Below are 27,415 nucleotides of genomic sequence, written 5' to 3' on the forward strand. Positions count from 1 at the left end.
CAGAATAAATCCCAAACTGTAAAGATTCTCATCAGTCTTCTTGTGGCGATTTCTCAGCACTTGAAAACATGTTTTTCGACCATTTAAAAATATTTTTGAGTATTTTTTCCATCTCTATACAACTGCCAATTGTTAATTGAAACTGGCATGTAATCTGGTTCTGAGCTCTTACTGCTATCCCTAGAACATTCTATAGGCAGTCAAATAATATTAAACTGATTTTACTTAATATCATAACAAAGAAACAACATTTATTGCTTTATTAGAACTATATGACTGTGGATCTTAAAAATGGCACCTGCTATATAACAGTTGGCAACCTTCATTTCAGACATGCTTTACACAGTAGAACAAATATTTTCTTTGATTATTTTGTTTTTCAGTTTAGTACAATCAAAAATGATTTATTTCCCCCCTAATCAAAATACTTTCATATGTGCTACATCCTGAAGAAATAGCAACACTAGGACATTTTTAATCTTAGTGAGTCCATGGACTCCTCATAGGTCCCAAATTCACCATGCCAGAGAGAGGAAAGCCCATCCATAGACATAGGGATCCATGGATGTGTTTTCCCCATTATGCTGAATTTTAAGGTTTAAAAAAAATCATATTGGCAAGTATTCATTGAAATTCTTCAGATGAGACCATGCAAAATTGTATATGCATTTTTATGTACATTTTTCATGGGGGGAGGGGAGGAGAAAGACCATAGCTTCAACCAGATTCTCAAAGAGGTCCATCATTCCCACGAGTTTAAGAACTACTGAAATACAATATCAAACAGGAGTCCATCAATGGCATCAGTCCAATGGAACTTTAACATCAGTTGCCTTTACTTTATGCATATAATATCATGGATGATGTTCATTGTCCACTTGATAAACTTTGCAGTACAAATTGCTGTTGAAGTTCTGAAGATAGCTCCTAATAATTTTGTTCATAACAAGTCAGTGCAATGATAAAGTTTGTTATATTTCCAGAGCAATGTGGCTCATATCTTTGGTGCCTGTTGTATGGGTGTCGCATGCATATCATATTCTGAAAAAATAGGGGTATTTTCACTAAAACCAACAACTGCACATCTGCAGAGCTTCCTCTGTGTCTTTCGTCGGAACTCTTTAGAGCCAAAGTAGTAAACTAATGGATCAAAACAGCAGTTAAAGCCAGCAAGTGCAAGTGATACTTTATATCCCACATAAAATGTAGCATTTTGGTAAAGGAGGACATAATGAGTGACAGACATGGCAATGTGAGGCAGGTAACAAATAGTGACCACAAACAGCAACACAATTATCAGATAGACTGTCTGCTTCTTACTTTCTGTGAGTTGTGTGGAAGAGGAATGAAGAAGTGTTATAATGATGGAGATGTAACAAAAGCCCATGACAAGCAGAGGTAGAAAAAAGAACAGCAGCAGCAGAGAGCCAAAGTAAATGATGAAGTCTGTCAGTTCTGTAAACATTTCTTTTGGCAAAACATCAAAACAGGTGACCATTGGCAGAGCTCGTAAGCGAATGGTCAGATTATTCTGCATGAGTGGGAGGAGTGGCAGTAAGACAAGTGCCCAAATGACTATGCAAGTCAGGACAGATGTTCTAATGGGTCTTATGACCTTGTAGCGCAAAGGATGAACAATCCCCAGATAGCGCTCAATGCTGATGCTCATCATGGTTAAAATAGAACAGTGCATGTTTCCATAAGACAAAACAGTGACTATGCGGCACAGAACCTCACCAAAGGGCCAAGTGTTATCCTTGAAATGGTAAATGATTTGAAATGGGAGGAGCATGCTGTACAACAAGTCAGCAATGGTGAGATTAATGCAGAACACTATGGTGGGTGTCCAAGGTCTTGAGTGCCGGCAAAGGAACCACAAGGAGATGGAATTGAGAGGAATGCTGATGGTGAAGATAATGGAGAAGATGATAGGCAAGATGAAACTGAACACGGAGCTCTGAAGCATCTCCAGTGTGGCATCTGTTACATTTCTTCCACTGTTCAGTAGAGGCGATGATTCCAAAATCCTTCTTGATGTCAAGACAAGTGGGATATCTTGGGGCATCCTTCTTTGGAAGAGACTTGGAGCTTTAGCTCTAAAATGAGACATAGCACATTTTAAGAATGAAAAATAACATGTTGATGAAACTGTACTTCATTGTAAGAAATGTGATAATTAAATGTGTTCTTCAGCTATTATTTCTTAGGCAAATGTCCAGTTAAAAATATCTAAGAGAGCAGCTGTGCATAAAATGGAAATATATAAATACTCAGAATCATTCATGATAGTAATTCGCACAGGAGGCCTGTGTTATTAATTGAAAGGAGTACATTCGACATATATTGAAAGTGGGCCAGGTTGTCCCTTCAGGGTAAGCTTGGAGAGATTGTTATCGCATATGAAAAATCAATAGACCAAAAGAGAAATAGAATGGCTATTGGAGAAGTCTGCAGTTACTGATGATGGACATGAGGTGGCACTAAAAGATACAGCTGCACAAGAGGAGGGAGAGATACCTATAGGAAGAAAGGGCCCGAAGAGACAGGTCAAAATAAAGCTCCTTTGGGTCACTTTGGAGGTATGCTGTTTAAATGATGCATGCGTCCTAAGAGGCTGGAAGCTGCACCAAAGCCATGCTCCAAATGATGTGTGTCATTTAAACAGCATACCTCCAAAGTGACCCAAAGCAGCTTTATTTTGGCCTGTCTGTTTGGGCCCAAAGTTACAAATGGAGCAGCAGCAAGTGACTAAAATAAATCTCTATAGTCTTCCTAAAGCCATTTTCTAGTTGGAGGTAGAATAGATCCAGCGAATGAATGGAACTTATATTAAGTATTGAATTACCAAATTCTATTGAATAAATGGATCTAATCTGCATGGGAAAATCCATTAGATTTAAACCACACAAACAAAATGTGGTATTGTATATGAATGAGAGAGATACCCTCTGAATAAACTTGGAGATAAAGTCACTCTCACTGGTTATGGAGCCCCACTCTTATTCCTACAGCCAAATAAAAATGATATCGTGGTGTGTGTGTGTGTGTGTGTGTGTGCGCACGCGCGCACGCACTCTCTCACACACACACACACAACTGTTGTTTTTATATGTCTGCAAGTCAACTCTGACTTATGGTGACCTTATTCTAGAGTTTTCTTAGCAAGATCTATTCAAAGGAGATTTGCCATTGCCTTCCACTAAGGCCCAGAGAGTGAAATGTGCCCAAACTCACCCAGTCTGTTTCCATGGCTGCACAAGGATTCAAACCTTGGTCCAGCATTAAAACCACTACACTACCCTAGCTCAGACACACTTAGGCACATTCCAGATGCGTGCAAAATACATACTAGGTACGTACTAGGGTTAGGAAAGGGCGTCCTTTCCGGACGCCCTAACTCTAGTACGTACCTAGTACGTACAAAATGGCGGCGCCCATTCTACATGGGCAGTGCCATTGGGACGTCACAACCACGCCGCCACCAAATGGACGTGCTGGTGCCGTGCGAGGGCACCTTGGGCGCCCTTTCCGCAGTGCCGGAAGGAGCTCTGAAATGGAGCTCCTTCCAGCTTTGCGTTGCTGGGCGCAGCCTTTAGATGGCTGCGTCAGCGACGCAAAGCAGAAAGGGGCCAAGTGGATCGGGGCCTCAGAGGCTGCTGCTGTGGCAGCTGAGGCCCCGATCCGGCGGGGAAAGGGGTGGGTACAGGCCGCCCCAAAAGGACGGTCTGTAAACCGCCTTAATTACCTTTTTCTATATTTAAATAGATTCTGCCTCTTTGCTAGGTGCCTGTTGGGACAGTTTATCGTATCTGATTATTACAATCAATTGATCAGTTTACACGTGGTTATAATCTTCTGTAGGATTATCATGTCTTGTTCAGGAATAGAAAAATACAATAATGAAAACTGTAGACTGAATTTTCTTGGTGAAGAAGGCCTTTTCTGCACAGGCCAAATACAACACCCTTCCCCTGTTTACCCCAGATTTTAAAACTTTGCCAGTCTATAAATCTTGAGCTAGATCTTCTGCTGAACCATCCCATCCATGATTTCCTAATCCACCTTATTGGTTGTTTCCATACAAAATTAGATGCTGGCAGCCTACAGTAGACAAAGGAAGGTGAAAGGGTGGCTGTATCACTTACTCAGGTGGCACTCTTTGGGTCCCCATTGAAAATAGACAAACGCAACTTCACTGACAGTTTCCCTCTCTTTGTATCATCTGAACCTCTCACCTGATGTAGGAAGTGGGCCTCTAGATGTATTGGTGCACAACAGTTAAATGAGGAGGAAGCAGTTGGATGACAGGATCATAGATGAAATGAACAAGATGTCTTTCCCCTACATTATATAAAGATTTGTAAGGCAATGCTCAGCATCCAAGTTGAGAGGATGCAAAAAAGACAATTGAGTTTATCACACATGAAATTTGAATTAAAATCCAAAGCAAGTCCGAAGGGAAGGGGAAATAGAGTCAATTTGAGTCCAAGGCAATTCATGTGATTAATTATCTCACGTGAAGAGCAGAATTGTGGTCATTCCTGAGGCAAAGTGAAGCGAGTGCAAAATAAATTATCACACCAGTACATACCATGCAGAGTCACCAATTCTAATTGGCACCCTTGCACATGCTCAGTGGGTCTCTGAACACATAGTGAACCTTTGCACTTCTGGGGTGAAGAAGGGGGCCACTTCCTGGTTCCATTTTCACGTGAATGCTAGCCTCACGGGAATGATGGCTTCACATTTCTTCCTCCCTTCTATTTTCCCATCCCTGGCAGCCAAATCCAAATGGGTCCTCCGTGTCAGAGCCCCCATCCATTTCAGCCACATGTACATCTATCCCACTGTCATTCTCCTCATCCATTTCAGCTACATCTACATCTATCCCCCTGTCATTCTCCTCATCCATTTCAGCCGCATCTACATCTACCCTCCTATCATTCTCCTCATCCATTTCAGCCACATCTACATCTATCCCCCTGTCATTCTCCTCATCCATTTCAGCCGCATCTACATCTATCCTCCTGTCATTCTCCTCATCCATTTCAGCCACATCTACATCTACCCTCCTGTCATTGTCCTCACCATTTCAGCCACATCTACATCTATCCTCCGTGTCAGAGCCCCCATCCAATTATTATTATTATTATTATTATTATTATTAAAATTTTATTTCACTGCAAAATAATCAGTGTAGAAGCTGCAGCTTTACTTGGAAGTAAATCCTTTGGTTCTGAAGGCGACCCATTTTGGAGGAGTGCAGAAATGATCCAGTTTCCCTTATTCTTGCTCCCTAAAATACCTGTATCCTATCCACTCTCCCTGTATCCTATCCACTCTCCTTCCCTTGTAGGAGGTGTAGTTTGTCTCTTTCATCTTTGTTCCATACACAGTTATTTAAAGTACAGGTGCCTGTTCTCTGTTGCCCAGAATTTCACTGTTTTCAAACAGCATTTTATGCCCAGGATGGTGTATAATGTGTTCTGCTACTGCTGATTTTTCTGACTGATTGAGTCTGCAGTGTCTCTCGTGTTCCTTGATTAGTGTTTAAACACTGCATTTGGTGGTCCCTATGTAGACTTCTCTGCATCTGCACAGTATGCAGTAAACTCCTGTGGCCATGAGAGGGTTTCTCCTGTACTTCACTGAGTGCAGCATTTGTAGAAATTTTGGACCATGCCAACAACTATCAGGTCAGAATGCATAGGGAAGCCATTGAAATCCATAAAAAACCTGGACAACTTCAACAGGAAATAGGAAATCCTTAAAGTAAAGAAAGTTTGGCTACCCAAAATCAAGACCCAGCCCATGCAAAGGAAAACCACCCAGGGTGAGGGGGGTTTCCCAGCAGACAATAGATAATTAGTTAAATAGACACTCTGAGGCCATTCAACAACAGAACAATACACAGATTGACATGCAAATCATTTCCCCTCAACCAACAGTATATATGCTCCATTCTCTTCCATGCCAGTGTTCTCTGAGGATGCCAGCCACAGCTGCGGCCAAAACGTCAGGAAAGAGCTCTTTTAGAACATGGTCTCATGGCCTGAAAAAACCACAAAAACTATGTATACAAGCCGTGAAAGCCTCCAACTTCACATAGGCCTAGAAAACATGGGATGAGGAAACTGGGATGTACCTTTTGCTTTCCCAGTGGTCCAGGTCTTCATGTTTGTATCTGGGTTGCTATGAGGAAAAGGAGAAAGGATAGGGACCTTGGGGAATTTCCACAGGAAGGGGCAGGGATAGAAGACCTGCAATACTACATTTTCTGCCAAAGCAACATGGCCCATATACATCTGTACTCACTTCTACAACAAAACTTTTATTGAGTGTGCAAGGATTATTTCATAAACAATACTGCAAATTAATCCTCACCTTCATCATCTTTCTTTATTTTGTTCCACCCTACCTTCTAGCTGTTAAACTTTTATTATTGCTAATATAATTATGCATGACAGAATGTGGGGAGAGAATAATGCTTGAAATTGCCTTGAGAAGACCGGTCATCTAGAATTTTTCAAAGAAAAAGTAATGGAAGACGTTTGGGCTGTTTGAAGCTGGAGAATTTGCTCAGGGAGCCATGCACTTTGAGGAGGAAATAAGAAGAAAATAAATTGTGTGATTGAAATTTGTTTGCAGAAAAATGTGCTGAAGATACTGTAGGGAGCAAAAATTATTCCCTTTTTCCTGTGGCTGTAGCATCCCTGCCTTCTTGCTCTTGGCCTAAAACTTCAAAACCAGAATTGTCAGCAAAGGTAACCATTGTCCATATGAACCTAAATGGCCCCACTAATGCTAACAAAGCAGATTATTTTTTTTGGAGCTTGCTAACAATGATCAAAATGAAATAATTCTTTCTACTAATGTTCTAAACCCTGGCTTAAATGTAGGCTCACATGCAACCTATCTAATATGGAGGCTGGAGTTTAGGGAAGAAAATGGAGCAAATTGCTTGTGTGCTTTTTGTCTTTCACCATATATTTGATGATGGCTATGTGAGGAATGTGTCTGACTTAATTATGTTAGGAAACAGTTTTTTCCTGTTGCAAGTCACAAAAAAATAATAAAAAATAAAGGCAGCAGGAACTAGCTTGCAACATACACTTCAGTGCGTGACCATCTTTCTTCATCGCTCTTTCACAAGTGAGAAAGGAAGAGGGTTCCTTGCTTCCATAGGCTCAGTTGCTCTCCAGGGACTCAAACGCCCTCAGAGAGAAGGCTGAGAGGTCTCTTTGTACACATACACTTCCTCTTACAACGTATTTCCTGGCATGCTTTGTGCTGAGGTTTGCTTCTCACATTCTTATTTTCTCAAAGTAATGAGTGTGATTCCCTGAAGTGTGTCGTGATGCATTTTTATAGAGGGGACTTTCCAAAAGTTGAATCAGCTAGGTGCTGCAAGTAGAACAGAGAGTGGGAACTCCTGTTACAATAATTGATAATCAATCACACATTCTTCTGTAAAGTCTACAGGTGGATCCACACTGCAGAAATAAAGCTGCTTGACACCCCTTTAACTGACATGGCTCTATCCTGTGGAATTCTGGGATTTGTCGTTTTCCAAGGTCTTTAGCCTTCTCTGCCAAAGAGTGCTGGTGACTCACCAAACTGCAAATCCCAGGATTCCACAGGCAGGAGCCATGACAGTTAAAATGGTATCAAATGGCTCTATTTCTGCCATGTTACAATAGCCCAGTGCTTCTCAATTATTTTCTGTCATGCCCCCCCAGGAAGAAGAAAACATTTCGCGCCCCCCGCGCGACTGTGAATAGTATCATTTGTCTATAAAATTGTTATAAGTACACCTCTGCATAACACTGTATCCTGAGCCTCGCGCCCCCCTTTACGGAGCCTCGTGCCCCCCCTGGGGGGCCCGCCCCACTATTTGAGAAGCACTGCAATAGCCTAAGTGACAATGAAAGTGTGTAGATGCCAGGCCATTCCCATGCTGGGCTTCACTACAATTGATGTGCGTATGCCATAAAGTATGAAAAACCCTCTACCAATACAACCCTTTGTGTTTCAGGCTTTGTGGAGAAGAACTGCTGTACATTATGTACAGTTACATGCACAGGTGTGGTACAGAGCTACTATCTCAGTGTTGCATATGTCTCCTCAGACCCCTCACATTCAGGACTTTAGCACATGAGCCTCATTCTCACTGTGATCATGTTGATAAATCGAAGTGCATACATATCGGATTGGGAGTACTTCCTACCACATGTCCCTCCATTAGTGCAACCAGGCTGTTGCTGATCTCACATAACCTCTTCCACCTGCATCCTTAACCCTGACTCCCTGCATTATTCCCTATCCAGTGTGCCTTTCATCTCTGTGTGTGTGTGTTTAATGCAATTCATAAATTGTGCCAATGTAGTTTAACAAAAAACAAAAAGGAAAAAAGTAAGTAAAATAAGAAAGTAAGTAAAACAAACAAAAAGAGTAAAAAAAAAAACTTGCTGTTATGGAATTGTGAAGTGGACAGGGAAGTGGGGAAGAGGAGGAGACACTAACACCATAACGCCACAGGATAAATTACCACGCCTGTTGATTAGCACTATACCAGCGTGATAGGGAGCTTATTGACAAGTTTTCCCTATTAATAGCAAAGTGTGGGCTAACCACAATTGGAAGACAAGGCAGCACCAAAAGTGCTATGAAATAAATAAATTATCACACTTCTATGTTTTGATATATATTTCATTTTATTTTTTAAAAATTGTGTTTTGTATTTTAACGTTGTACGCTGTCTTGAGGAGAGAGGGGAAAGAAATAAAAGTTATTTATTTATTTGTTTATTTATATTTATTTTTGCAGCTAAAAAGTCATGTGTGCTAAAGTCCTATCTGTGTGCATGAAGAATCTATGCATTCTCAAATGGCTGGCTATGGTTACCACAAGAGCCAACTCAGCCATTAGGAAGAATGAAGCATCTCTCCTCCGGATCACTTTGGAGCACCATTTATCTATTTACAATATTGTTATCCTACCCCTTTACATAAAAGAGTGAAATATAACTATCAAATACAGTGTGCCCTTGCCTTACACAGGGGATCCATTCCAGCCCCGCCGGCGAAAGGCAAATTCCACGTAAGATCAAGCCCCATTCATTTGAATAAGGTGCATCCCTGCGGCGTGCACCACAGGCGCACGCCCCATTCACCATATTAGGGCTCGCTGTACATGTGACCCCAAGTCTACACATGGCAAGCCCGCTTTTGGTGTGGGCGTGCTGTACAGTCAGACCTCTGTATCCATGGATTCTATATCCACCAATTCAACCGACAGCTTGAATTTTTTTAAAAATTTCCAACAAGCAAACCTTGATTTTGCTGGTTTATATAAAGGACACTATGTTACTAAGCCATTGTATTTAAAGGGACTTGAGCATCCATAGATTTTGGTATCCACAGGGTGTCCTGGAACCAAACTCCAGTGGATACCAAGGGCCTACAGTAATACAAAAGCCAGGAAAATATATTAGAAAACACACATACACACATCACACATGCACACACCTAAAGACACATTAGGAGCAGGAGGTATCACAAATATAACGTAGAAACATGACCACTGCAGCAACAGTACACACAAAAGTGGTAAAATACAGTAATACCAACGAAAGAGGACTGGTATCTGAAAATAACGGAGTAGGCTGAAATGAACAAATTAACAACACTGATTAGAGAAAGAAAACACTGGTGACATTCCTGAAGGACTGGAAATCTTTAATTGGCTTTTGCAGAGAAAAGAGAATAATATTTTAACTGTAGGTATTTACAGTTGGTAGATTTGAAAAAGATGAAGAAGTATATGTATAATAATTATAATCAGAAAAGTTACTTTATATAGTTATGTTTAATCAACATTAGGAAGAGAAAAATATATATATATTTCCTTTTATATATTATATTATATTATATTATATTATATTATATTATATTAATTTGTATCCTGGTTTTCCCCCAAAACTGGGACCTAAAGCAGCCCATAGTCCAAAAACGTACAAAAATGCAATTAAAAATTTACAAAAGTGATAATTAAAATGGAATTAAACTATTACAATATGAAAATAGATCATTTGTTGAACATAGAATACAATAAAAAAGATAAAAGCACTTAAAAACCACACACATTATAACAATACACCACCCTCAGGACATTCTTTAAAAGCTTTCTGTTTTAAATACCTGTCTAAACAAAAAGATTTTCGCTTGCTAGCAAAAGAACAAAGAGGGGGCCATTCTGGTTTCCCCTGGAAGGGAGTTCCAAAGCCTAGGGGCAACCACCAAGAAGGCCCTCTCTCACTTCCCCACCAGCCATGCTTGTGATGATGATGGGACTGAGAGAAAGGCCTCTCCTGGAGATCTCAGAGCCTGGGCTGGTAAATACAAGGAAATACGATCTGCCAAATATCCTGGACCTGAGCCATCTAGGGCTTTATAGGTCTTAATCAGCACTTTGAATTATGTTTGGAAACAAAGTGGCAGCGGGGGCTGTTTTAACAGGATCGCTGTAACCTGGCTGCAGCTCTTTGGACCAGCTGGAGTTTCTGAACACTCTTCAAGTACAACGTGTTACAATAGTCCATGTACCACTTGGCACACAAGTTTTAAATGTGCAAAAGCACTCCTGATCACTGCAGAGACCTAGACCTCCAGGTTCAGAGCTGAGTCCAGGAGTAGCCCCAAACTGCGAACCTGAGGGTAACCCCATTTAACACAGGCTGGATCCATATTCCCTGATCTGCCTTCGGACTGACCAGGACCACCTCCGTCTTGTCTGGATTAAGTTTCAATTTGTTCACCCTCATCCAGTTCGTTACTGACAAGCAGACACTAGAAATGAGAGATAGAATTGTATGTCATCAGCATATTGATGACACTGAACCCCAAAACTCTGGATGACCTCTCCTAGTAGTTTCATGTAACTATTTAATAGCATGGGGCATTCAGCCTATGGTGGATGGGGTTACATTTCCTCAAAAATCTAAGGTTTACATTTTGGATGTGCTCCTTGACTCAGACCCAGGTCATAGCAGTACCCAGGACTACATTTGCACAGTTAAAACTAGTGTGCCAGCTATGCCGATTCCTTAAAAAGTCATATTTGGCTATGATGACACATGCCTTGTTAAAATCTCATCTATACTACTGTAACACACTCTATTTGGGGCTGCCTTTGAAAACTGTTCGGACACTTCAGCGACTCTAAAATGCTGCAGCCAGGCTGTTGACCAGGGCTGGGTGTCGGGAACATGTGACACCTCTTCCATTGAAACAGCTGGATTGTCTGTTTCTTGGCAGAATTCATAGTGCTGGCTTTGAGCTTTAAAGCCCTATAAGGCTTGTGTCCAGACTATGTGAAAGACTGTATCTACTTATATAAGCCAGGGTGTACATTAAGATCTGCAGATTGCTGACCACTTGTGAGAGAGTCTTCTCTGTGGCTGCTCCCAGGCTGTGGAACTTCAGTTCATCTTCAGCACCTAGACTGGGCTCTACAGGCTAATGGTTATTCCAGCTCAGACATCAGAAGGGCTGTCAAGCCCAGAAAAACCCAGAGGAGTGAAGACAAGCAGCCACCCAAAGGGAAGGTATTTTTACCATGCATCAAAGGAGTCACAGGCAGAATAGGCAAAGTGGTAAGGAAGCACAACCTGCAAATGGTTTGCAAACCGACGAAGAAAATCCAGCAAATGCTTTGCTCAGCCAAGGACCAGAGAGACTCTCACAGCCACAGGAGTTTACCGCATACCATGCAGCTGCAGACAAGTCTACATAGGGACCACCAAACGTAGTGTGCAAACAAGAATCAAGGAACACGAGAGACACTGCAGACTGAGCCAGCCAGAAAAATCAGCAGTAGCAGAACATGCCACAAACCATCCTGGGCATAAAATACTGTTTGAAAACACTGAAGTTCTGGACCATGCCAACCACTACCATTTCAGGATGCACAGGGAAGCCATTGAATCCACAAACACCTGGACAATTTCAACAGGAAAGAGGAATCCCTTAAAGTAAACAAGGTTTGGCTACCAGTTCTGAAAGATAGCAAGATAAAGACAAATGCAAATGAGAAATCTCCCAGGGTCAGGGATTTTCCCCGCAGACAATGAGCACTAATCAAGCAGACATTAGTCTACTTGTGCAGACCCTCACACACTGAGGACTGCCATTAGCAACCAACAAAACACATGCAAATCACTCCTGCCTTTCCAGATCACACAATATATATAGCCAAGTCCTTTCCAGGCAAACATTCTCTGAAGATGCTGGCAAAATGTCAGGAAGAAACTCTGCTAGAACAAGGCCACATAGCCTGAAAAGCCCACAAAAAACTATGGATGCCGGCCATGAAAGCCTTCGACTTCACAGAACTTAGAAACATCACGTTTTGGATGACAACTCCCAGAATCCCCAGCCACCACAATCAATGCACTCCCAACAAGTAGCTAGAAACTGTAGTCCAAGTAGCTTTTCAAAGTTCTAACAAAAATTTTGCTGGAAAAAAATTAGGGTGTAGAGAGCTAATTAAATTGAGACTGTCTTACTTTGGCCACATCATGAGAAGGCATGAATCATTAGAAAAGACCATGATGCCAGGGAAAGATAGAAGGCAGTAGAGAGAGAGGAAGACCACATGCCAGATGGTTAGACTCAATCAGGGAGAGCTTGGAGGGGTCCCATCCACAAGGTCAGCTCAAGGGCAGCTAACAATGAGAGCCCAAAATCAAGCAGTGATGGAGGAAATTCAGTTAATCCGAACATTGCATAGCCTAGAAACCTTATACAAAAAAAGCCCTGGCAAAAAAGCTGCAGGGAGGCTGTGGCGTGTGGTTGCCATGGCACCCACCTAACTATCTCAGGGGCTCTGTCATGCTGCCCCTTTGGAACAGCCTATTTCGCCCCTGAGAGTAGGAAGTTTGTAGCATCAGCTGATCAAGCACTTAGAAGCATATCACACACATTGTTTTTTTCCATTATGGGAAGGGGACACTCAGGGCTGACGTGACCGAAAATGGCCCCATTCTGATACCTGTCCCCAAGCCATCCCCATTCAGTGCTGAGGGGCATTAAATGTTCAGGTCAAGCAAAATGGCGCACCTCAGCAGTGAATGGGGATGGCTTGGGGCCAGGGAATGGAATGGGGCCATTTTGAGGACACTTTGGTGTGTGGTAAAATCCGTTTTTTCTCGGTCACGTGTGGTCCTGAGTGTCCCTTTCCCATTCCCATAATAGGGGGGAAATGTGTACGATAAGCTTCTTACTCTGCTTCATCAGATGCATGGACTGAAGTGCTTATGGAAAGATATTTATAAACTTGTGATCTGATCATCACACATACAACTGTTCATTCAGGGGTATAAATGAATGTCCATAGACATTTCGCTCCATACATCTGATGAAGCAGACTTAAGTCTACAAAAGCTTAGGCTACAAACTTCTTTCTCTCAGTTAGTCTCAAAGGTGCAACCTTTGCATACTGATTTTCCAGACTAACCTGACTATGTCTTTGAATGGAAGCAAATTAATTAAACAATGAAGATAGAACAGAACTGGACTTATTCATACAAGACACAGAGCAAGCCTCTCTTAAATCATGGTACTTTGAGCCAACTGTAGTTTCTTAACATTGTACCACATGTTATAATAATCTAATCTAATTTGGATGTCACCAGGAAAGCACACAGCTGGTTTATTACTCTAAACCACAAAAAAGTACTATATAGGCGATTATCACACAGAAGAATGCGGGTGTGATAGCCAATCATGCTTGCCTCCCATGATTTAATCGTCATTGAGGCATCTCGCTCCTGTCCCATTATCAAAGCGTTTGCAGAGCAGCTAGAAGGAATGACATCTGTACTAATGCACAGAATATGGGAAATAAGCAAGAGGAACTTGGACTCTTAACACAGCAAAACCACCATTTGCCCTTCCTGACTTATTAAACTAGAGGGGGACTGGCTGAGTGTGTACAGAGTGTGGCTAATGCCTCATTAAAACAAGGCAACAACTCCAAGGGCTGCCAGTTCATTCCAGGCAAAATTCAGTGTTGCTTATGACCTTTAAAGTCCTACACAGCTGGGGTCCAGGTTATGTGAAGGACCATATTCTCCTTTAGAAACCAACATGTGCTCTGATATCTGCTGGGGAGGCCCTTCTCTCTGCCCCACCACACTCATAGGAATGGGAATATGGGAGAGGGTCTTTTCAGTGGCTGTCCCTGTGCTCTGGAACTTGTAAAACTACAAATCCTGGGATTCCATAGGATGGATCTACAGCACTTAAAGTGGTGTCAAACTGTGTTATTTTTACAGTGTAGATGCATCCTTTGATGGCATTTAAAGGTATGCTGTGGAGATGAGCTGTGCCTTGGAGCCAGTGTAGTGACTAGCATGACTGCCTTATACAGGCAGAAAAGCTTTTGCATTGGGGATTCCTGCTGACTTGGCATGCTTAGAACTGAGTTGTGAAAATTGTCCAAATTGGTAAGAACACCATCTGCTCTACCTACTTTGCTGTGGCTCAGATTAATTTGTGCTTGGCCTCACCCCAAGCTTTTTGGTTCACTCACTGTTAGAATGTGGCCACCAAGGCTCTTCTCAGATTAGAAGGTGTCCCCTCCAGGCCAAAAACATTACATGGTTGGACTCTGAATGATGCCACCCCATTGGTCCTTATCATTGGCACACTGTCCCTGACAATCCACTAGGAGCTATACCATCAAGTCCTCTCCACAAGAGGACCCCTGATTTCACAGAGTTTTGAGTCACTGAGGAGATTCTAAACACATTCAGGTGAATGTATGTTCAGGTCCAGGCTACCTATCTTACCTTATCTCCCTGTATGAGCCAGTCTGGGCTCTGAGGTCCTCAGGAGAGGCCCTTCTCTCAGTCACACCACCACTACAAGCACAGTTAGTAGGGACACGAGAGAGGGCCTTCTTGATGGCTGCACCTAGACTCTGAAACTCCCTGGCCCAAGAAGGCCTGTTAAGCAGTATTGCATACCCTGCATCTGTATTTGGAGGTCCTCATACATGTCTGAGAGATCTGTGACCTTTCAGTAACACCAGGTCGGGTTCCCAGGAAAAAAGGATAATTTTCCCCAAGGCAAGTGTACATCCAGGTAAACAAAACCATCAACTCTAAATTGCTCCTTCATTCCCCCAAGTAATCTGCATTTCTTCTAAACTTAAAACAAAGGCATGTTCCAGATGCACCAATAGTACGTGCTCGGCATGTACTAGGGTTACGAAAGGGTGTCCTTTCCGAATGGCCTAACCCTAGTACATGCCGAGCACGTACAAAATGGCGGCACCCTTTTTACATGGGCGCCGCCATTTTGATGTAGTGGACGCTTAGAGTCCACACATTGCGGCATGGAAATGACACCGCAAGTGCACCATTGGCGCCATTACTGTGCCGCAAAAAGAAGCCGTTTGGAGGCTGAGGCTTCCTGGCGGCGGAAACGGAGGTGGCGGCAGACCGCCCTTTTTGGGCGGTCTATAAACCGCCAAAGGATCTTTTTGCACCCAATGAGTTATCCAATCTCCCTCTGTCTACTCCCATTGTGTTCCCAACCACACTTCTCCATCCACCCATCTCAGGGATATCCCGATCCAGTCACAGCCTTGGTTAAAACCATTAACCAGTCCGGAATCCCATTGTTAATTCCTAGGACAAGTAATTCAGTCTTTGAGCCAAAATTCAGTCTTTGAGCCACTATAGAAATAATCCAGTTCAAGGCCACTTTAACTGCCCTGGCTCAGTGCTAGGGAATTCTTGAAATTATAGTTTGTTGTAGCACCAGACCTCTCTGACAGAGAAAGCTAAATGTTTCACAAAACTATAGTTCCCATAATACACTAACATTGAGCCAGGGCAGCTAAAGGGATCTCAAACTGGATTATTTCTGCAGTGTGTTTTGGCTCTTTGGCCCGGAAAGTGGCTGTCTGGGGCCGATTTTAGGGCTGGGGAGTGTGGAGCAACCACATGCTCCCGAGCCCTACCGCATGCCAGCCGCGCCAGCATGGCTCGGACCCGTCCATATGGGGGCCACCATGACGACGCAAGCATGTCGCAGTGTCTAAATGTTGCTGCACCGTGCACATGTCATCACTGCGTGCAAGTGCGACATTGGCGCACTCATGGCACCCTCTGAGCTGACTAAAAAGAACTTGCTTTCAGCGGGTTCTTTTTAGTTCTGACGGAGGCCGCGCCATTTGCTTGCTGCAGCCTCCATCAGGAGTAAAAACGGGCGGCTCCAGCCCGCCCTTTCAGGGCAGTCCATCGCCTAAGGCTGGTTTTAAGGTATAAATATGGTTTCAAAACCTAACCTCTGAGCACACAGCTAGCATACAGCTGGCATAGACCTCTCCATATGTTCTGTGTTGCTCCCAGATCTCCTAGTCCGAGCCTCTCCAGCTTTCCAGAGTCTTCTCCTTGGATAGGTAATTATAATCACACTGCAGCCACTAAAAACACTGCTATCCCCTTTCCATATTTCCATTTTTGTTAGCTCTGTATGCTGTGTTAGTTGAACTGCTATCTTGTGTGTGTGGTTGCACTCTGCATTTTTCTGAATAAAACCTCTTTCAATCCAACCCAATTCAATCTAAATCTGGAGTCCTCCCAGTTAATACTGGTATATATTGGTGAACACAGCCCAAAGGTTACTCAAGCCTCTACCAAAGTGAATTTCCCTCTTCAAAAGTGAATATTAATGGAGCCCTGGTGGTGCAGTGGTTAAATGCCTGTACTGCAACCACTCACTCAAAAACCACAAGGTTGTAAGTTCAGTATGAACCAGAGGCTCAAGGCTGACTTAGCTTTGCATCCTTCTGAGGTCGCTAAAATGAGTACCCAGCTTGTTGAGGGTGATTGGCTTACACATTGTAAACCGCTTATAGAGTGCTTAAGTTCATTGATAAGCGGTATAGAAATGTAGTTGCTATTGCTGACATCTGATGGGGCTGCCCAGCTCCCCCCCCCCCACCCACACACACACCTGTTCTTCGAGAAACAGGCCAGAATGCCCCTCTCCTTGTTGTCCTTCTGTCCACAGGCTAAGACATTTTATTCAGACAGGTTTTTAAAATAGAAAGTCTTTAAAGAATGGACTGGGGGTGTTGTATTGTTTAAAGTATACAATTTTTAAGCACTTTCATTTTTTTCAGCAGCATTTTATTCTTCTGATGAGTAATGCATTTTAATACTGTAACAGTTTAATTCTATTTTAATACTCACTTTTGTATTCTATTTTATCATTAATTGTATAGCTCTACTTTGAATCCAATTATAGCAGAAAGTGGAATATTAATTAACAACAACAACAACAACATCCCTGGAGCTTTCCCTCAGTCCTTCACATGAAATGGACAGATGTCAAGAGCAGAAGAGTATGGGGGTGGCACATACAGTTCAGATCTCCAATCCCATGTTCTTTGAATAGTAGTAAAACTAAAGTTTAAATAAGAACCTACTTTTTGGAATGCTTTAAATGACAGAGAAGAGCCATATAACTTTGGGCTTAAATATTGTTAAACTTTAGAGGGAGGGGAGTAAAGTATTTCTTTAGACCTATAGTGCAGAAATATGAATCCAAGAAAGAACCCACTCTGTAACAGTTTTTTTAAAAAACCCAATGAAAATATGATAATAACCCAAGCAAGTTGTTAACAGTGTAGGGGGAAATGGTTTAATGGTTAAGAATAAACCTGAGTCTCTGATCTCTGAATAGATAATAAATAACTATATCATAAAATTTTGCTATATGAAGCAAATTATTTCTCTGTATGTTGCAAAATCCCATAAACCAGTGGTACTCAAACTTTTTATGCTTGGGACTCCATTTAACCTACATGGAATCACACACACCCAGTTGACATAGTATATGAATAAAAATATTCTGTTTATTTAGTCTGAGTATTTTCATTCACACATTCATGTATATTCATGTCTTAACATTTTATATGTAAATAACATTGTTTGAATTAGAACAGATTTAAGTAAATCCAATATTTAACTCAACACATGTGGGAAGAGGAGGGGAAGGATAGATAATGGCCTCCAAGATCAAACTCCCTCAGGGGTTTCACCCCATCATTTCAGAACCATTGTCATAAGCACTTCTCCTTTCAGTAAAAATACAATAGAAACAAAATAAATAGCTAACAATTTTCCATCCTTTTGTGATATCCAGAATCTTACTCTGTCTAATGATTGGACTGACCATGAATGCTGGCACTTTAGTGCTAGTGTAGTTAGGTAAAGATAAATTTATGACACCATCACCACCACCAACAACAACATTACTACATGTGGTGACCCACATAGTAACCAAGTAAGGAAAATTTAAATGTAGCACTTGCCTTACCGTCCATAAATATTCACTATATGCATTTAAATATTTTAGCTTGAACTCCAAATCAGCTTGCTTGGGCAACATTATAGACCCTTACAATCATTTTAATGTTAAGCTAAATAAAACTTTAGCAATGGAAAACAATATTGCATAATAAAAACAAAATATTTGCTAAAAAGAGATTAAGTAGGTTTCATCTACCTGATTATGCATCCACATCTGACACGCTGAATTTTTGTCAAACTGCATTCATTTTTTTCTCCAGTTTCTTGATGTACAGTGCATGGCATATTACAAAACACCCACTTCCTTTGCTGTTTTAGTTTTGTTCATACATACATAAACTACAAAGACAATGACTCAAGTTCCCCATCTCTTCTAAAGCCCAGAAGACTGGGGAGGGTACAACAATTCATTGAACTTATTCTCTCTTTAAAATTTAAATTAGCCACAGAAAGGAGAGGTGCTCTGATTATTATTAGAGTAGAAGTGGTGTAGAACCGAAACATACTTATTTCTTGGCCAAACCGCCCTCCTTACGTTATTCTTTAGACATGCCTCATCTACTATGACCGATGGTAACATTTATTCCACTAGAAATTTTAGATTACAACTCCCAGTGTTTCTTACCACTGGCCATGCTATTTGTAGTTCATGGAAGTTCTAGGCTAATACATCTGGAAGGCAAAAGGTTCGTCATCTCTGACTTAACTACTCCAAGGAAGGGGCAAATATCATGCAATAGTTGTCCCCTCAGTGGGGTTAAAACATTTACCAATTCGGGCTTGATTTAAAAATTGTATAGTGAAGAAGGGGTTAACCTCCTCCTTCCTGAGGGGCAAGGTGAAGGGCCCCTAGACGTGGTGTTCATAAATACCTGGAACAATGCAAGGACAGGTGGTCCAGAGTATGTGTTAAACAGGATGGTGGGCAGTTTCTCAGACCAAGGCTCTGCCACAATATAACTCAATACTTCCTCGGGGCGTGGTAGAGTCTCCTTCTTTGGAGGTTTTTAAACAGAGGCTGGATGGCCATCTGTCAAGGATGCTTTGATTTTGAGTTCCTACATAGCAAGGGATTGGACTGGATGGTCCTTATGGTCTCTTCCAACTCTATGATTCTATCATTCTATGAAGATATAAGCACTGCTAACAGTCCCCTGAGGTTTATTTTGTTCATTGTCAAAGCATTTATAAACCACAAGTTTCACTGGGGGTGTTCCCACTTGGCAGATAAAATGGATTATATTGGTGCAATTCTGATTCAGATTATGTTCCGGGAATAATTCAATTTTTCCCATCGTTTCCATTACAAAAAGGGGCAAATTACCTCGATTCATTTAGACCCTGTTTTCGTTCCCATTTATTTTAAATCGCTTTATTTTAAAGTGGATTAATTTGCTCCCCATTCCCATTTGTGTCTGCAAGCTGTCAATCAAGCGTGTAGGCTTCAGACATCACAAGTCTTGGGGGGGGGGGGTCTGCATCCAAGACTCTTCTGTTGTGTCTCCCCGACTAGAAGGAGCCTCTATTCATCCTCTTCTGTGTCTCCCCGTATTAGCTGCCATAACTCAGTGCTAGGGAATCCTGGGAATGGTAGTTTATTATGGCACCAGCACTCTCTGGCAGAGGAGGATAAATGTCTCACAAACACAACAGTTCCCATAATTCCTTAGTACTGAGCCAGGGCAGGTTAAGGGGTCTCAAACTGTATTATTTCTACAATGGGTTTGGAACTACAGATGAGCTTTTTTTTGTAAATTAAAAAAGTTGTTACTTTATAATTTACTTTAGAAATATACACACACACACACACACAATATACATTCATATGTGTATATATATGTGCATTCACACACAGAGAGACACAAATATGTATGTGTATATATACCTATATGTGTGTGTGTGTGTGTGTGTGTGTGTGTGTGTGAGTATTCATATATAAACATATGTGTGTGTATAAACATATCTATCTATCTATCTATATCTATCTAGTGTGTGTGCGTGTGTGTTTGCCAAATCAGATCAAGGAGGAGAAGGCAGTGGGGTTCAGTGGGTAGAGAATATGCATCCAAAGCTCAGGCTTGGCAAATTGGATCAAGGAGGAGAAGGCAGTGGGATTCAGTGGGGAGAGACTCTTTGGGGAAGAGAGAAGAGAAGGCTCGATCCTCCCCACAGATCCCTGGGTGTCCAGGCTCTCCTGTGTCTTCCCATAGTTCCTCTGGAAGGAGCCTCCATTTCCCCAAATCCCTTTGCTTCCCCCATTGCTCCCTGAGCTGTCTGGAGGGCGATCAAGCAGGCATGTACTGCAAAGCCCATCTGCTGCTCAGGCAGAGGCGAAAAAATAAAAAATAATAGTTTAAAATGGTGTTCAATGGCTCTCCTCACACATCGGTCTATGAATGAGGAGCAGAGGGGAGGTTGCAATCCACCGGGGTAAAAGCTATGCGAACTGAAGAAAATGGCGCTGGCAATGCAGAAAGAGAACAAAGAGGGTGACACCCCCAGGTCAGCCCCTTGAGCGCTGCTCCTCCCATCTCCAGGTTCCCGAATCAGACACCCTTGTCATTCCCATTCGGATACCACAAATCGGACCCCGGGAGCAAAAATAATTCACTTTAAAACCTACTATTATTTTAAACCAATTTATAGGCTGATAATTCGATTTATACAATTTAAATCGATTCTGATTCGAAATGCAGTGGGAACAATTCCGGAGTAATGCAGATCTAATTCGGGCTTGAATGGAAACAAAACCCCTTAAATTCGCAACATGATCCGCTTTATAGGCGAATGGGAACACCCCCATTATCTTCCTTTTGCTCATCAAGCATGCTAATCACATTCATGACCTATCCTACTAATCCTGGAGAAGGGTGAATTTCTTTATCTCTTAAGAAGGAAGGGAGGGGGTAAGAAAAAGAATGTGGTAGATCCTTTAAGATTAGCCTGTTTTTATTTCAGCATGAGTTTTCATAGATATAAACCCACTTCTTCAGATGCAGAATGTAATAGAAGCCAGAAAAAAAATACAAATCATGCCCTGAAATTTCCAGAGGGCTTGATCTTTACAATAGTCAGTTAATGTCGATAGGCAAAAGCGATAAATCTGGTTACCAAAAGTCCGTTTCCTAGGGTTCAGAACTCTCACTGAGAAGATTCCTTTTGATATATGTGCAGTAACAACGATTCTTGTTTCAATATATGTAATGCACCATGAACCCATTCTCATTGGTCATACCTCAGCTGCTGGATTGGAATTGGCGGATATACTTACACACCAGATGGTTAGATTCAATCAGGGAGACCATGAGCCTGCAGGACCCGAACAGTGAAGGAGAGGAGGTCTTGGAAATGTCTCATCCATAGGGTCACCATGAGTTGAGATCAACTCAAAGGCAGTTAAGAGCACTAAATTTAATTCAGCTGTTTTTCTTTCTAGACTTCCGTTGTAATTTCCTTGCTCAAGTACTGCAGCCAGTAAATCCTATACTGTATTCCCAGGAAGGTTGAAATATTCTACAACTAGTTTTTGGTTATTGCCATTTCTAATGTCAGATTCGTGTCCATTTAGCCTCTTGCTTAGGGACTGTCCTATGTGTCCAATGTAAAGTGTAGAGAGGATGTTTTCTTATTTTGTACACCAGTGGGAGGTGCCTCTCATTTTACCATTTGGAAACTGGGGAGGAGGGCAGTGTAAACCACAAGTGGAATATCCCAGATGTTTTTACTAACATAACTGTCACACCACACTCTAAGCTTGCTGTCATCATAAATATAAATCACAGTATGTAGTATTATGCAACTTCTGCTTTTTTGTGTATGAACATGAAGAAGTTGGGAGAAATGCCTTTTCCTTGTTGCTGACAGCATGCTCATTTTAACAGCTCCTTTGTCAAATGACTATACAGTTGTCCCTCCATATTCACTAGGGATAGGGGAACAAGACCCCCATGAATATGGAAAAACCGCAAATAACAAAAACACTGTTTTTACCTGAGATGACACCTCTCTAGGAATCTCTTGGTCCTCCAGTGCAACTCTGTGGTCAATGTCCAACATACACTGACCATAGAATGGCACTGGAGTAGCTACAAATGGTCTTTCAGTGCAACTTTTAGTTAAAGTTGACCACAGAGTTGTACTGGAGGACCTAGAGATTCCTAGAGAGAATATGTTCCTAGAGAGAACATATTAATGAATTCCTCTCAGGTAAAAACAGTGTTTTTGTTATTTGCGGGTTTTCCATATTCATAGGGGTCTTGTTCTCCTAACCCTAGCGAATATGGAGGGACAAAAGTATCTAGATCAAGGGAAATAATAGTGCCACGCTATTCTGCTTTGGTCAGGCCCCACCTGGAATATTGTGTCCAGTTCTGGGAACCACAATTCAAAAATAATGTTGATAAACTGGAGCGTGTCCAAAGGAGGGTCACCAAAATGGTGAAGGGTCTGGAAACCATGCCCTATGAGGAACAACTGAGGGAGCTGGGGATGTCTAGCCTGGAGAAGAGAAGGTTAAGGGGTGATATGATAGCCCTGTTTAAATACTTGAAGGGATATCATATTGAGAAGGGAGCTAGCTTGTTTTCTGCTGCTCCAGAGAACAGGACCCGGAACAATGGATGCAAGCTCCAGGAAAAAAGATTCCACCTCAACATTAGGAAGAACTTCCTGACAGTAAGGGCTGTTCGACCGTGGAACACACTCCATCCTTTAAACAGAGGCTAGATGGCCATCTGTTGGGGATGGTTTGACTTAGAGTTCCTGCATGGCAGAATGGGGTTGGACTGGATGTAGGGTTGCCATAACCCGGTGGCCCCCGTGCCATTCATGGTTTCGGGGGGCCCCTACCGGTCCCGGTCTGGTTTGGGCCCCCACCCGTGCCTTGTTCCCGGTTTGGGGGCCGCTCCAGCCATTGCCGCTGCCGCTAACGCAGCTGCTGCGGCGCCAACCCACCTCCTCCTCCGGCTCCGCCTTCCTCCTCTTCCTCGGCGGGCGGCAGAAGCGCCGCCGCCACCGCGCCCCCACTGGGAGGGCTTGCGCGCCGCCCAGGCCCCAGTAGGGGCCAGGGGCAGCGTGCGCGCCTTCCCCACTTCCCTCCGTGCACGCGCCTGCCTTCCCCGCTTCTCTCATTGTGCGCGCACCTGCCTTCCCCGCCTCCTTCCACGCACGCACGCGCGCGCACACACATCTGCCTGCTTCCTTCCGCACGCGCGCCAGCCTTCATAAGGAGGAGGAGGAGGAGCAAGGAGACGGAGGAAGGGTGCCTGAACTTAGGCCAGGGGCCAGGGCAGAATTGGGGCAGAGGAGGAGGAGGAGGAGGAAGAGGAGGAGGAGGAGGAGGAGGAGGAAAGCTGAGTCAGTGGCCAATAGGTCTGCCTTGGTTTTTAGGGTTTTTTTAATTATTTTTAAATATATAAAATACTTATTTTATTTGATTTTTTAAATTTTTATTATTGCTTTTTATTTTTTATTTTATTAATTTTTATTATTGCTTGTTTTTATTTTATTTTATTAATTTTTATTATTGCTTGTTTTATTTTATTTTATTAATTTTTATTATTGCATGTCTTTATTTTATTTCATTAATTTTTTATTATTGCTTGTCTTTATTTTATTTCATTAATTTTTATTATTGCTTGTCTTTATTTTATTTTATTAATTTTTATTATTGCTCGTTTTTATTTTATTTTATTAATATTATTATTGCTCGTTTTTATTTCATTTTATTAATGTTATTATTGCTCGTTTTTATTTCATTTTATTAATTTTTATTATTGCTCGTTTTTATTTCATTTTATTAATGTTATTATTGCTCGTTTTTATTTTATTTTATTAATTTTTATTATTGCTCGTTTTTATTTCATTTTATTAATTTTTATTATTGCTTGTTTTTATTTTATTTTATTAATTTTTATTATTGCTTGTTTTTATTTTATTTTATTAATTTTTATTATTGCTTGTTTTTATTTTATTTTATTAATGTTATTATTGCTTGTTTTTATTTTATTTTATTAATGTTATAATTGCTTGTTTTTATTTTATTTTATTAATGTTATTATTGCTTTTTTATTTTATTTCATTAATGTTATTATTGCTTGTTTTTATTTTATTTCATTAATTTTTATTATTGCTTGTTTTTATTTTATTTCATTAATTTTATTATTGCTTGTTTTATTTTATTTCATTAATTTTTATTATTGCTTGTTTTATTTTATTTTATTAATTTTTATTATTGCTTGTTTTTATTTTATTTTATTAATATTATTATTGCTTGTTTTTATTTTATTTTATTAATGTTATTATTGCTCATTTTAATTTCATTTTATTAATTTTTATTATTGCTTGTTTTTATTTTATTTTATTAATGTTATTATTGCTCGTTTTTATTTCATTTTATTAATTTTTATTATTGCTCGTTTTTATTTCATTTTATTAATTTTTATTATTGCTTGTTTTTATTTTATTTTATTAATTTTTATTATTGCTTTTTTATTTTATTAATGTTATTATTGCTCGTTTTTATTTTATTTTATTAATGTTATTATTGCTCGTTTTTATTTCATTTTATTTTTATTATTGCTTGTTTTTATTTTATTTTATTAATGTTATTATTGCTCGTTTTTATTTCATTTTATTAATTTTTATTATTGCTCGTTTTTATTTCATTTTATTAATTTTTATTATTGCTTGTTTTTATTTTATTTTATTAATTTTTATTATTGCTTGTTTTTATTTTATTTTATTAATGTTATTATTGCTTGTTTTTATTTTATTTTATTTTATTAATGTTATTATTGCTTGTTTTTATTTTATTTTATTAATGTTATTATTGCTTTTTTATTTTATTTCATTAATGTTATTATTGCTTGTTTTTATTTTCATTAATTTTTATTATTGCTCGTTTTTATTTCATTTTATTAATTTTTATTATTGCTTGTTTTTATTTTATTTCATTAATTTTTATCATTGCTTGTTTTTGTTTTATTTCATTAATGTTATTATTGCTTGTTTTTGTTTTATTACATTAATTTTTATTATTAAATATATACACCCCTGCCTTGTTTTTTATTTATTTTTTCATTATTTTTTATTATTAAATATATGCAAGTGCATTTTTTGTGTATTTATGGTGCTTTGAATGCTAACAAGTCTGCCTTTCCTGGACAATTATAGTGGTGATGGTGATGATGATGATGATGATGATGATGGTGATGGTGATGGTGATGGTGATGGTGATATTGATATCAACAAGCCTCTGAGGCATGGCCAATGTAACTTGCTGTGATTTTTACAAACTCATGCGCAGTGAAGAAAAACCACAGTCCCTTGCCCAAGTACACACTTCTGAGAAGTACAGTTGAACCCGAGGGCAAGTCCATTTCTGCCATCTGTCTAAGAATAATGCCAAAATGTCCTCCATTTTGATCATGCCTAAAAACATGCATTTATATTAACATTTTTAAAAAAAAACTCATTTTTGTGTGTCCTCCATTTTTATAAAAATGTGTCCTACATTTGAAAATGTTGCCCTACATTTGTCCTACATTTGTCCCGGTTTGGAGGTCCTCACTTATGGCAACCCTAACTGGATGGCCCTTGTGGTTTCTTCCAACTCTAAACCTGAAGCATAGAATGTTTAGACTTGGATCTCATCTCCAAGAAGTCTCATTATCTATGGAGCTTTTTGCCTTATACTCTTAAAACGGGGCTAGGTCACTTTAAATGTGGTCCCTGCCTCCTGTTGCATTTTGGGATTTGGAGTTTAGGAAGGGCCATTTAGAATATTCAGCTCTTAAGCATCGCTGAACTACAAACCCCCAAATGCAACAGGAGGCAGGGACTGCATTTAAAACGACCTGGCCCCGTTTTAAGAGTGTAAAGCGATAAGCTCCTAATTCTAAATACAATTCTAACTACCCATCAAAGAGTAACAAGTTTTATTGAGCATAAGGTTGGACTGCATGAGATGTGATCTCCCATGAAAGCTTTTGCTAAATCAAATGTGCTGTTCTTTAAAGTGTCTCTGGACTCTTCAGTTTGTTTTGCTGCGTGGAACTGACACAGCGTCTGCCCTCGTAAAAGGTGCAGCAGTGCCCTGACTACAGAAATATCGGTTCTTTAAATCTCCTGTTGAATAGGAAACAAACAAATTAAAAATAACACGATGCAGTGTCTCACACCCACTAATCCACTAGGCGGCGCTGCATTACAGTACTCCACCAACATCGCATTTTTAAATGGATGGTTCTGAAACTTGTCCCTTTCTATCTCTATGAATCTAGGCTTATCAATGTGTGTGCGCGCAACCACATGCGCAAACATGCACCTTCAAGTCAACTGTCAACATATGGTGAACCCATAAGTTTCATAGTTTTCATATACAAGGAGTACTGAGAGGTGGTATTGCCAGTTCCTTCCTCTGAAATACATCCTATAGCACATGGTAAACATTGGTTGTCTCCCATTCAGGTACTAACCAGGGCTGATCCGGCTCAGCTGCCAAGATCAGATGGGATCTAGTGCCTTGAGGGTATTTAGGTCTCTTGTGAATATATATGTTATATTCAAGGAAATATATAATTGAATACCAACATCAGGATTGTCCATGCCATCATATTTCTAATATCTACATCTGGTTGTGAAAGCTGGACAATGAAGGAAGCCGATAGGAAGAAAATCAACTCATTTGATAATGTAGTGCTGAAGGAGAGTTCTGTGGAAACTGTAGACTACCAAAAGGACATAGAAATGGAGCCAAGAGCAAATCAAGTCTGAAATATCCCTAGAAGCCAAGATGACTTGAAGATTTCCCATAAAGCTGAAAACTCCATGGATGCTTGGTACCAGCCTTCTCTCCAAAAACAAAAAGTAACTACAGAGACTTTCACATGTTTTATATGTGGGGTTTTTTTTAATGTGTTAAATGTTTTAAAAATTATCAGTGCAAGTGGACAATATAGAGAGCCAATACGGGGGGGGGGGGTGTCACTGTAGAGGGCCAATACAGGGGGTCAATATAGGGGGCAA

General features: G+C 40.5%; 1 protein-coding gene across 1 annotated transcript; it reads right to left on the reverse strand.

Annotated features, from left to right (window-relative positions):
* Positions 1–284: 284 nt before the first annotated feature.
* Positions 285–21,892, reverse strand: LOC149319362 (P2Y purinoceptor 8-like). The gene is made up of 2 exons (XM_089508047.1): positions 21,660–21,892; positions 285–2,096 (listed from the first exon to the last, which is right to left on the reverse strand). Exon 2 carries the CDS (start codon positions 2,063–2,065, stop codon positions 995–997), a length of 1,071 nt encoding a protein of 356 aa, XP_089364173.1. The 5' UTR covers positions 2,066–2,096; positions 21,660–21,892; the 3' UTR covers positions 285–994.
* Positions 21,893–27,415: the final 5,523 nt, after the last annotated feature.

The sequence above is a fragment of the Sceloporus occidentalis genome, unplaced genomic scaffold (assembly GCF_023333645.1).
Source record: "Sceloporus occidentalis isolate IW3139 unplaced genomic scaffold, rSceOcc1.0.p SCAF_2, whole genome shotgun sequence".
NCBI lineage: Eukaryota > Metazoa > Chordata > Lepidosauria > Squamata > Phrynosomatidae > Sceloporus > Sceloporus occidentalis.